The sequence below is a fragment of the Asterias rubens genome, chromosome 15 (assembly GCF_902459465.1).
Source record: "Asterias rubens chromosome 15, eAstRub1.3, whole genome shotgun sequence".
NCBI classification, from domain to species: domain Eukaryota; kingdom Metazoa; phylum Echinodermata; class Asteroidea; order Forcipulatida; family Asteriidae; genus Asterias; species Asterias rubens.
This window is the reverse complement of record NC_047076.1, coordinates 7269600-7282436: the sequence shown is the minus strand read 5'-3', so window position 1 is coordinate 7282436 and position 12837 is coordinate 7269600. Positions and strand designations below refer to the sequence as shown.

Genomic DNA, 12837 nt, shown 5'->3' with positions numbered 1-12837 from the left:
GAATTGGCCTGTGGTATAAAATTAAAAAGCTATAGCAGAATCTTTCTCGAAATTCTCTAAGTTCATATGTAGAAATACATTTATTTGTCACAGAAAAGCATTTGTGCTTCAAAATTAATGTCCTTGGTTGGACCGTGATTTTTAGGTGTGGCGTGAGGTAGCACCATGTGTAAATCTCTTTTGAAAAGAACCGGTGGTTGACAACTCAACATTTCGATCAGTATGCTCTGTTCGTCTTCAGGAGAGAAAACATTAAAATGTCAATTGCCCAGATTTACACATGGTGCTACCGCAACCCTCACCTAGTTAAGCTTGTTTCATACTTCATGATTATGCGCATGCAAAGCCAATTTGACGTCACCACTCTGTTTTTGCTACGAATTCACAAGAAAAAGGAGCACAGCTCAACTGTTTGTGACGTCAACATTCGCTTCGCATTTGCATGGCAGGAAGTATGACCCAGGCTTCAGACTCCCACCAAGCAAAGTTTCAAATCCTACTGACTGTAATTTTCTTTCCCGCCAGATTTGAGGACGATTCTTCCGGCCGCACAGCAAGTAAGAACGGTCTACATCCACGACCAGACTACTCTGACCTGCAAAGCTAACAAATTTGCCTTCTCGGATGACTTGGTCTGGGAATGGGCCCCCACTGACAACACTTCGGCGTCTGTCAAAATTGCGGGTGACGCTTTCAGGATTGGGGCAACCGAGACGACCGGGTACCATTATCAATCTGGGCTGTCAATAGAGGGCGCTCTGAGGAACAACTCTGGAGTGTACCGGTGTCGTGCGCGACAACGCAGCAATGGGGAACGTCAAGTTGTGTATGATGTCCAGCTTAATGTGAAAGGTTTGTTTTTGAGAAATTTTATACTTGTTAAAGACGGACACTATTGGTAATTGTCAAAGACTAGCCTTTACAGTTGGTGTATCTCAACATGTGCATAAAATAACAAACCTGTGAAAATTTGAGCTCAATCGTTTGTCGAAGTTGCGAGATAATAATGAAAGAAAAACACCCCTGTCACACGAAGTTGTGTGCTTTCAAATGCTTGATTTCGAGACCTCAAGTTCTAAATCTGAGGTCTCGGAATAAAATTCGTGGAAAATAACTTCTTTCTAAAAAACTACATTACTTCAGAGGGAGTCGTTTCTCACATTGTTTTGTACCATTAACCTCTCCCCATTACTCGTTACCAAGAAAGGTTTTGTGCTAATAACTATTTTGAGTAATTACCAATAGTGTCCACTGCCTATAAGCATCTCTCCTGCCTTCTCTATTTGTTCATAGCGTCTTTTAAATTATTGATAAAGGAAAGCAAATTTATCGTACTGATTGGTTTCTGGGGGGCTAGAACTACAAAGAACTAGGATGCAACTTACTTATCTTCGGCTAAGCTATAAAAGCATTTATTAAAGAGAAGGTTTACGCTAATTAAAAAGGGAATTTCAACTTCGGCTCGGTTCGTTATCGTTCAGCCATGTTCATGCCAGTTTCAAATGGCCATTCAAGAATTTGTCGCCTTCTTATTCCCTTAATCTTCTCATTATTGTTAATACAGATATTATACCGCCAATAATCACAGTGGGTTTAAAGCCACGTTATGACCTGGACAGAAGCAAGGGACTCCCCATCACGTTCAAGTTGGAGTGCCATGCATCGGGGGATCCTATCCCTACTCTCGCCTGGTACAAAGAGGCCAAACCGATCACCACCATGAACGCCACCGTCAGCGACATTCAGACGTTCTCGAGGGAGAACTACACCGTGGTGTCACATCTGTTCTTGGTGCAGGAGATTACAGAGGCCCACGGAGGGAATTATCTTTGCCTGGTGTCAAACTCGGGCGGCGGAGTCGGCAGCGAGGGCAGGGTTCACATTGGAGGTAACGAAACGGAACTTGTGTGTCTGTCATGTTGTTAGGATTTATCATAGGGCGTGTCTTGGCCAAGTGGACTCAAGCTCTGGTGTTTCTTTTTCTTGACCCACGATCTAAAAGTTTGACATCGCAGCATGACAATTTTTTATTATTTTGTACTGCAAACTTAAACTCCGAAAATTCTCAATATATTTCAAACTTTGGCCAATTTACCCAGCTCACACAGATAAAATGTCTTCAGCAGTCCGTTACTATATAAAACTGAGCCAGATTTTATAGAGCTGCTTTAAGGGCAAAAAGTAGTTAAGCACAACAAAATTATGCTTACCAGAATACGGTTACTAGCTAAACTACAATATTTCATGTACAATTTGTGATTGGTATCCTGCCCGTTACTGCTTAGAAGGCAACTGCTAAGCAATATTTTCTGCTTATAAGCAGCTCTATGAACTTGGCCCTTGTAGTTAAAGTTCAGAATTGTGTTTATTTTTCGGCTTCAGAGGGTCCAACCGCATTTATTGAAGAAGATGTGGTCACAAGAAAAGTGGGGGAAAATCTGACCGTAATTTGCCAAACAACGGGGGAGCCGGCCCCCACCATCACCTGGATGAAAGAGCAGCAGGACACCGGGGAAAAGAAGGCAATTCCATTGGAATTGTACGATAACCCACAGAGGGCGCTCTCCTTCAAGGAACTGAAGCAGGTCGACCGAGGCAACTATTTCTGCGTTGCTAGGAACATTTTCGATGAGGTAGAGGCTGAGGTGACAGTCATCATATGTAAGTTGAGCACCGTTAAGGGTGTATGTACATGTACTTTTTCTTAACACAAAACACAATGTCCACAGATTTACGTTAAAGGAACACGTTGCCTTGGATCGGACAAGTTGGTCTACAAAAAGCATTTTTTTTACCGTTTATTTATAAAATGCATATGGTTGGAAAGATGTTTTAAAAGTAGAATACAATGATCCACACAAAAGTTTTCCTTGTACTGTGCGAACTAACACGGTCGGCAATTTATGGGAGTCAAAAATTTGACTCCCATAAATGGCCGCCGTGTTAATCGACGAGGTAAAAGGAAAACCATGCAATTTCGAGACATGTTTGTGTGGATCATTGTATTCTACTTTTACAACATCTTTCTACCCATATGCATTTTATGACAAACGGTTACAAACGCTTTTCAAAGACCAACTCGACCGATCCAAGGCAACGTGTTCCTTACACAGTTTGAAGATAATGATAGTAGAAAGCTTCTCATCAAAATTAACTTACTGAGGTGCTGTAGTTTTTGAGAAATGAGTAATACAAATAATTTTCGTCTCAGTTTTAGCATGTAAAAACGTATTAACCAGTTATGATATGGTTTTGGTATAATATCATAACTGGTTAATGGGATTTTACATGCTAAAATAATTTTCGTCTTCCTAAGACGAAAATTATTTTGTGACTTGTTTTACTCATTTCTCAAAAACTACACAACCTCAGTTAGTAATACTTGAAGGGAAGCTTTCTACTATCATTATCTTCAAACCCTGTAAGTTTAATGTAAATCTGTGGACAATTTGAAAAAGTACCCGAATCCTTTAACTTCCGCAAATCTTCCAAATTCTCCATTATCCCTGGACACTAGGCACTGGACACTATTGGTAATTACTCAAAATAATTATCAGCATAAAAAAATACTTGGTAACATTCAATGGAGAGCTGTTGATAGTATAAGACATTGTGAGAAACATCTCCCTCTGAAGTAACGTTGTTTTCAAGAAAGAAGTAATTATCCACTCAAATATTTGAATTTGATTTTGAGACCTCAGAATTAGATTTTGAGGTCTAGAAATCAAGCATCTGAAAGCACACAACTTCGTGTGACAAGGGTGTTTTTTCTTTCATTACTATATATCTCCCAATTTCCACAACCAATTGAGTCCAAGTTTTCACAGGTCTGTTATTTTGAGATACATACGTTGAGATACACCAAGTGAGAAGACTGGTCTTTGACAATAACCAATAGTGACCAGTGTCTTTAAAGATAGTGATAATAGAAAACTTACTTGCTGAAGTGCTGTAGTTTTGAAAAAAGATCAAACAAAATTGACAAAAATAATTTGAGACAAAATATATTTTAGCATGTACATTGGATTTAGGCGCCTCCCCTGAAATAATGGCCCTGTAAAAACTTGACAACTAATGAAGATGAAACTTGTACAGGTAAATTACAGGTAAATTATAGGTAAATTACAGGTAAATTACAGGTAAATTACAGGTAAATTACAGGTAAATTACAGGTAAATTACAGGTAAATTACAGGTAAATTACAGGTAAATTACAGGTAAATTATAGGTAAATTACAGGTAAATTACAGGTAAATTATAGGTAAATTACAGGTAAATTACAGGTAAATTACAGGTAAATTACAGGTAAATTACAGGTAAATTTTATTACATACATCGTCATTCACAGTAGGGATCCATGTCATGGCCAAAAACTTGATCTACAAAAGGTATCAAAACCCTTTAACAATAACCATGACTTATGTCTTTATTTTTTTGTTTCAGTATATGGAGACGTCTTGCTGGTGCCTCTCTTAGTGGGTGGGATCAGCGTCGGAACCATCATCTTAATCCTAATCCTCTGCCTGTTAGCCACATTCAAACGGGTAAGGCTTAATCTTGTATTGACATGATTGGTCTCTCCTCTGATTCAGCGTGAAGCTAATAGCGGGAATTTTGAGACACCCTGGGCCCAATTTCATAGAGCTGCTTAAGCACAAAATTTTGCTTAAGCAAAACAAATCCTTGCTTAGTAAAATCAGATTACCGGCCAAGACTCAACTTAATTGTTATGCTAAGTAAACAACAGCTAAATACCAGTCTCAAGCAATGTATATGGCATTAAATTTTTGCCAGTAACATGTGAAAAATAAGCGAGCTATTTTCGTGCTTAAGCAAATTTTTTGCTTAAGCAGCTCTATGAAATTGGCCCCTGGTCTTGTCAATAGGAGTTACTGCAACAATCGAAATGGGCACTTTTCACCTGTAAGCACTTACCGCGACAACAATACTCGACCGATTGTAACAAATGAGGTGTCAAAATCACCGTAATAAAATTTTCCGTCTCCGTGTATTTTCATTTTTAGAATACGAGTAACAATTTTTAAATTATAGGTGCTTTTACAACAGCTGCGTTACTTTTTTGCTGTCTTTAGATTAATCTGAATAATTTATTGAATTTGTATTGCGTTCTCTCAAGGACCAGCCTGTTCGAGGAGGCATTTCATTATAATTCCAGTAAAAATTACACAAGAAATATAAGTACAATAGAAGTGGCAGAGCGGTTAAGGGCACCGAATTCAAACTCTGGTGTTTCTGATCAGCAGAGTGTGGGTTCGAATCCCCAGTCGTGGCACTTGTGTCCTTGTGCAAGACACTTAACCATTGCTTCGTCCCTTGGATGAGACGTAAAACCGTTGGTCCCATGTGTTGTGTAACGCATGTAAAAGAACCCAGTGCACATTGAAAAGAGAAGGGGTTCGCCCCGGTGTTCCTGGCTGTGGCTGCTGAATGCACAGTAGCAACTTGTAAACCCTTAAGATGCTACATAATTGGGTCTCAGAATTTATATTTATTCAATAACCTATATTTCTGTAAATATGTAAATACTAAGCACCTTGAGTACCTTGTTGGTAGATACGTGCGCCATATAAGGCGTCTCGGGTTAACAGGGAATTTTGGCTTGTGCGCGTGCGTTTGAATCACTAGGGCATTCTACGCTCGCGCAGTAATTTGGCCCTTGCTGCACAAGCAGAGAATGGTGATTTTAAGCGCAGAATTCGGCGGTAAGCAGAGCCATAAATTTTGGGCTCTGGTGTTTCTGATCAGCAGAGTGTGGGTTCGAGTACCAGTCCCAGGTCGGTCTCCATCCCGTTTTCACAATTGTTCTTCTTCTTGTAGATGCGCCTTTTGGCTCGTAAAGCCAAGCGGAATTCTCAACAGGACGTGGAGATGTTCCCTGTGAATCCCCGGTCGCCTCGGGTCCCCATGTCCCCATTCCGCATGTCCTTCAGGGAAGAGTTTGCCGACCATTTGCCCTTTGACCCCAAGTGGGAGTTTCCCCGCGATCGTCTCAAATTAGGTGAGTTTTTCTTATTACCCGCGCTGCTTAGTTTAGGATAACTAATCAAGGGACGACACATCAATGAAGGTAACTGTTTCGGTGTGGCAGGAGATTCTGTCCCCCCGAAAATTCGGTCCCCCCCAAGGGGCAAACTGTGTACTTCATCCGATAGCGCCCTCTGTTGAATCATCCTCCTCCAGCCCATTTTAATTTCCCATATGTGACCTGTCGCGACGAAATGAGCTAAAAGTCGCACTGTGCCATTTCGAAGTCAAATCTTTCTAACAGATAAGTGAGAACTGTCTTGTTTCCACAAGCTGTGTCGGCTTTGAGGATTATTGTTACCCCAAGTATTATATACCATTGGAAAGCTCTTGACGTGCAGAATTCAGAAATGTCAATAGCTATTTTTTTTAAATTCCGGCTGTCAGCTTATTTTGTGGTGTCAGGTCACATATAAGGTCACATAAGTAAGCGTTCTTACTAAGTTTTCTGTTAAATGTTTCATTGATTTTCTTTTTTGTGCGCCTTGGGTGTCTCTATTGAGACAGATATGTGCGCGTTATAAATTTATAATTATTATTATTACATATGGGGACAGAATCTCCGGCAGACAGATTTCCCTGGGACAACGGCACTCTACCAACGTAGCTATTGTTACGGTCTCTCTATTTTCAATATATTTGTTTGGGGGAGCCAGCCAGAAGTCGTTCTAGCTGGTACTGCCGTATAGCCAGGTACAGGTACATGTATCCATAGAGTTATATATAAGAACTAGAGGGCGCACGAGTGATCATTCGTGCACAAACGCCACGGGACCGCAAGATGACAAGCGCGTCATTCTGCACGCGCGTTGAATATGAAATACACGTTTGAGGTTTTTTTTATTGAACGCTCACGCGATACTGTTTGTTCAACTTACAAAATGGCCGCTCAAACACACGCTGTGAGATAGCTGTTTTGTCAACTTAGAAAATGGCCGCCTGCTCGCATACCGGGGCGCGTATATAGGCCAGTGCGCGCTCTAGTTCTTATATATAAATCTATGCATGTATGACACCAAAGTTTACGGTACAACTTGGGAATCAGCAGCCAGGGGGGTTCACCTTAAGGGGATGCAACTTTTAACTTCAGATATCAGTTAAAAAGCCACAAGGGGAACTGACCGGGTGAATTTCTTATTTATTCAGGTTCTATGATTGGTCAAGGGGCGTTTGGTGTGGTTTTGAAAGGCGTGGCAGCAGGAATTAATCACAATGAACGTTATGTCCCTGTGGCTGTTAAAACAGTAAAATGTAAGTATTTTAAATCTTCACTTTACTTCCTTTTTGATATATCTTGGAATACTAGTTTAGTTAGAGTTAGTCTAAAAAAAGGTGGTGGGGAACTTTGACTCTAGGGCCCAATATAAATGTAGATGTACACAGTTAAAACCATTATACACTTTCGGAACAGAAAAAAAATAAAAGTTCACAGATTTACAAATAACTTACAGGGTTTACAGAAGGTAATGGTGAAAGACTTCTCTTGAAATATTATTCCATGAAATGCTTTACTTTTTGAGAAAACATCAAAACAATTATCAATTCTCGATATCAAGAATTACAGATTTATTTTAAACACATGTCATGACACGGCGAAACGCGCGAAAACAAGGGTGGGTTTTCCAGTTATTTTCTCCCGACTCCAATGACCGATTGAGCCTAAATTTTCACAGGTTTGTTATTTTATATATAAGTTGTGATACACGAAGTGTGGGCCTTTGGACAATACTGTTTACCGAAAGTGTCCAATGGCTTTAAACTTACACGTGGAAATTTCATTTCAAAAGGTAGTCATGTTTTTTTTTAAACGGCGGAGCGATTTATGTCCACACAAAAAGACTAATCCCTCATAGGAATACACAATCTGAAAAATGTTAACGCAGTAATGGTTCTCAGATTCAAATTTAGGGGAAAACAAACTGATATCTTTTTACAAGATGCTTTATACTCTCAAAAGCTGATGTAGGCGTCTTATGACAGGTTTTTGTTATGTTTTTTTCCTTTTTGTCTAGCTGACTCAAGTTATGTTGATCGTAAAGCCCTGCTTGGAGAATTGAAGATGCTTATTCAAGTTGGACATCACTTAAACGTTGTCAACTTTCTGGGAGCATGCACACAAGAAAGTAAGAAGAGGCCAAATAATCAATATATTCAAGATGAGACCAGTCTTTGTGTTTTGTTGACCTTCTTAGTTGATCTTCTCTCTAATAAAATCACACACAGTTATTCTAATATTGTTAGTAGTTGCTAGTCTATGTTTCATCAAATTATTGACATACTTCTAGCAGCATTGACCCTTATTGACTTCTCCCTTTCTGGGAGCATGCACACAAGAAAGTAAGAAGAGGCCAAATATTCAATATGTTAGGGGCCATTCACAAAAAATAATATCGAAGTCTTATACAGCACTTGATCTACCGAACAAGGTACTCAAGGCGCTGAGTATATACAAACTTTCAGTAAGATTGCAGTGAGGAATTCTGAGACCCAACTATTTAGCACCTTATAAGGGTTTACACGGTGCTATGGCGCATACAGCAGCCACAGCCAGGAACACCAGGGCGAACCCCTTTCTCTTTCCGATAAATGTACTGGGTTCTTTTACATGCAATTCACAACACACATTAATGTGTTTTTGTTTGTCAGCAGCATTGGGACAATGTTTGTAAGTTCTCCACTGGCCACAGATGTTTCATTTTTATAATTACCTGCTGTTAGATTCTGTTCTTCTATTCAAGCTTTTTGGCTGATGGGAAATTCATGTAATGATTATTTCTCTTTCAAAATCTCCAGCCTCTCCTCTGGTCATTGTCGAGTTCTGTCCGTACGGTAACCTCTGCGATTACCTCCGCTCCAAGCGCGACAACTTCCAGAAAACTCCGCAGAAGAGTGAGCAAGAAGAGAACGAGATGAACGAGTTGAACTATGCAGACCTGGTCCTGAAGGAGGCGTGCGTCAGCGAGCCGGCTGCAGTGGAGTATGAGTTGGTCGACAAGGAGGCTAAGAGGGTCGCTGAGAAGGCACTGATGGTGGAGGACCTCGTCTGCTACTGCTTCCAAGTGGCTAGAGGGATGGAGTTCTTGGCATCGAGGAAGGTGGGTGGTTTGAGTTTTTTTGCAGGTGGTTGTTTTTCTTGACGCTTTTTTTGTATGCTGATCGATGATTCTGCTGTTTTTTTTCTTACTGCAACTGCTCTGGACTCAATTTCATAGCACTGCTTAGCGGCAGATTTTGTGCTTACTGTGCAACTTCTATTTCATAGGGCTGCTAACCGTAAGCACACGAAAGGGCATGCTAACCTTCCGGTGCTTACCGCACGAAAATAAATGACGTCACAATGCAAATCCACAGTAAACACACAATATGGCCGCCCAATTTTTCTGCTAACCTGTGAAATACGCTACGGCTTAAGCAAATTTTTCTGCTACAGTAAGCACGCAAATGTGCTTACCGTTAAGCAGCGCTATGAAATTAGGCCCTGGTGTCCATTGCTGCTGCTAATACTCAGTGGTGATTCCTTCGTTTTCAATCAGAAATCTTTTTTACCTCCCACAAATTGTTTTCTAATTTCAATGGTGCTGTCTGAACTTGAACGTTCAAATTTTTTTTAAAATCTTTTACTTTCCAGTGTATACATCGAGACTTAGCAGCACGTAATGTTCTACTCGCTGAAAACAATGTCGTGAAGATCTGTGATTTTGGTCTATCCCGCAGTATATATCATGACGCAGACTACATCGGCAGTGGCAAAGTGAGTTTTTTTGTTGAGTAGGGGACTAGTCTAATAGCACTCTCTAGAGGGACTGTGTTCTGTAGCCTAAACATCTGACATAACACTTTGAGGCTCGTGAATTATGCCAGAAGTCTGCATTAATCCTTTTCTGAATGCACCTTTGACCTTGCGTTCATTTCAAATGAAGATACGCAGTCAAATCTGACGTGCATGTTCACATAAAGCTTAAAATTGTGCACGCTGCATGCAGACGGTCGAAAGTACAGCTGCCAAATATCAACTCTGACCAATCATAACACAGATATGGAATTATTGTATCCAATGAAATCACTGGCTCTGTTAGACCATTGCCTGTATTTATCCTTGAAGATAAAGATGAGACCAGTCTATGTGTTTTGTTGACCCTGAGTGATTCACTGTCTGGTTGAATTTTTCTCTAATAAAATTAGTTGCTCTGATATTGATAATAATTGCTTGTCTAAGGCCGTATCCGAATTGGCGGCTACGGCTACGGCCGGATCGCCGCGTCGTCATGCATTGAAGTATAGGACGCCCTTAGCAACACCCCTGGCAACGGTCGTAGCCGCAGCCATAGCCACCAATTCGGACACGGCCTATGTGTCACCAAATTATTGACATACTTTTGTTAGCATTGACCCTTATTGACCTCTCCTTCCTATTCAAAGAGGAAGTTTATATTTCATAAGAGGGTCTACCACAAAATTAAAAAAGTTTGTAAATGTATTCTTTGTTCTTGTTTATTCTCATGAAGGGGCTCCTTCCGATCAAATGGATGGCACCGGAAGCCATCTTTGATAAAGTCTTCACAACGTACAGCGACATGTAAGCATTGAGTTCATCACTTTCTCTTTAATAAAGGATCTTTTCCATTTATTGATATAACCATCAAAAGGTCATTAAATTAAAAACGCATACAAGTTTAAACTTCAAATCGACAAGTGAATGTTTTGCTTAGAAAATTAATGTTTCTTTTTGCAAAACAAATGCTTTGGAGAACTTTCTTCATCAATAAACCTCAGGAGCCCCGAAGTATGCAAAAGCAGTTTGATAAAACCCCCAAAAATTGCACTAATTTCCTTGTAGTCTGAGCAGACAAATCATCACGATATATTACTGGCCTGTCAAATCACTGTCTTCAGGCCTGCAGTCTACTGTGAAATTAAAGGCCTGGCCAAAAACATCCTTTGAATTTTCACAATCTACATGTTTAAAATATAGTCTGTTTAAAGGGAAGGTACACGTAACTTAAAAACTTACTTGGTAACGAGCATTGGCGACCTGTTGATAGTATAAAACATTGTGGGAAACGACTCCCTCTGAAGTAACATAGTTTTTGAGAAAGAGGTAAAATAATAAAAGACTTCCAGCTAGAAGTCTTTTATTCTTATCAGAAAGCACACAAATTCGTCCAACAAGGGTGTTTTTTCTTTCATCATTTTCTCGCAACTTCGATGACCAATTGATCCCAAATTTTCACAGGCTTGTTATTTTATGGTTATGGTGGGATACACCAAGTGAGAACACTGGTCTTTGACAATTACCAAATGTGTACCTTCCCTTTAAGATTCTAACCGTGTTTTCACTACTACCCTTTGTAGTTGGTCTTTTGGTGTGTTCACATGGGAAGTGTTTTCCATGGGTGGTTCCCCATACCCCGGTGTCCAAGTCGACGAGAAATTCTACGATAAGATGAAAGCTGGATACAGAATGACACGCCCGGATAATGCCCCGAAGGATGTGTAAGTAAAAAGAATCACTACTTATCTTTTTAACACAGTTATTACATCAGATTGTTGGTCTGTTAAAAGCCTGCTCAACTTTTGCACAGATTCAAAGACACTGGACACTATTGGTAATTGTCAAAGACCAGTCTTCTCAGTCTTGCTGTATCTTAATGATATGCATAAAACAACTAACGAGTGAAAATTTGAGCTGAATCGGTCATCGAAGTTGCAAGATAATAATGAAAAAAAAAACACCATTGTCATACAAAGTTGTGTGCTTTCAGATGCTTGATTTCGAGACCTCAAATTCTAAGTCTGAGGTCTCGAAATCAAATTCTTGGAAAAGTACTTCCTTCTCGAAAACTATGTTACTTCAGAGGGAGCCGTTTCTCAAAATGTTTTATACTATCAACAGCTCCCCATTACTTGTTACCAGGGAAGGTTTTATGCTAAATAATTATTTTGAGTAATTACCAGTAGTGTCCACTGCCTTTACTACATTTCTGGTCGAAATTAAAAGCTATATCTTCGTTCCTGTGTTTAATGCAAAAAGCACTGGGGTTGGCTTCATACATGTAGGTATAAAATGTTTTAAAAATGTTTTAAGTTTTTTTTCTTCAAATTTGCAGATCTTTGGAGCCACTACATAAAGACTTATTTATTAATTTTGACAAAGACTGATTTACATAATGTTCTCTGTGAAAGCACAAAGTCTGCTAATAGGGACATGGCTACACCAAAAACCTTGTTTTTATCTACAAACATTTATGTCTAGATATATATCTGAAGTTTTAACTGTTTTCTGAATACAGCGAATGTAAGTTTGTTCTTTTGGTTTTGTTCTCCTCAGATATGAGTTGATGCTTGAGTGCTGGAGAGATGAACCCAAAGAAAGGCCCATGTTCTCCGAGCTCGCTGAACAATTTGGGAATCAGCTAGAATCAAATACCAGACAGGTAAGGGACCTTTTCAAAATAAGACCAGTGAGTAAGTCAAAACTTGCATGCTGCCTTTGCACTGCGAAGGCTTTTTAAAACGCAATGTCAACCTCTACCCTCGCCGGTATCCATTTGTACCCCTGGTTTGAACAGAAGCAACTGTAGTGAAGCATCATGCTTAAGGACACAAGTGTCATGCTCGGGATTCGAACCCACACTCCGATGACTTAACTACCAGAACTTGAGTCTGGTGCACTTAACCGCTTGTTGACATGTATTAAAATCATCCAACATAGAAAATTTCAAAAGTTGTAAACTAATTTGTACAGTACTTAAGTTAATTAACTTTGTACCTTTCTTAAAAAATCATGTGTTGT

The 12837-nt window shown here is 39.7% G+C and overlaps 1 protein-coding gene across 1 annotated transcript in view; it reads left to right on the top strand.

Annotated features, from left to right (window-relative positions):
• LOC117300231 (vascular endothelial growth factor receptor 1-like) overlaps window positions 1–12837 on the top strand; it is a 60705-nt gene that overhangs the window by 45457 nt on the left and 2411 nt on the right. Inside the window, exons 12-23 of the mRNA XM_033783957.1 lie at window positions 526–852; window positions 1565–1888; window positions 2383–2661; window positions 4443–4543; window positions 5838–6018; window positions 7191–7295; window positions 8057–8167; window positions 8838–9139; window positions 9673–9795; window positions 10550–10620; window positions 11397–11537; window positions 12373–12478. Coding sequence (XP_033639848.1) covers window positions 526–852; window positions 1565–1888; window positions 2383–2661; window positions 4443–4543; window positions 5838–6018; window positions 7191–7295; window positions 8057–8167; window positions 8838–9139; window positions 9673–9795; window positions 10550–10620; window positions 11397–11537; window positions 12373–12478 — 2171 coding nt within the window. The remainder of the gene's footprint in view (window positions 1–525; window positions 853–1564; window positions 1889–2382; window positions 2662–4442; window positions 4544–5837; window positions 6019–7190; window positions 7296–8056; window positions 8168–8837; window positions 9140–9672; window positions 9796–10549; window positions 10621–11396; window positions 11538–12372; window positions 12479–12837) is intronic.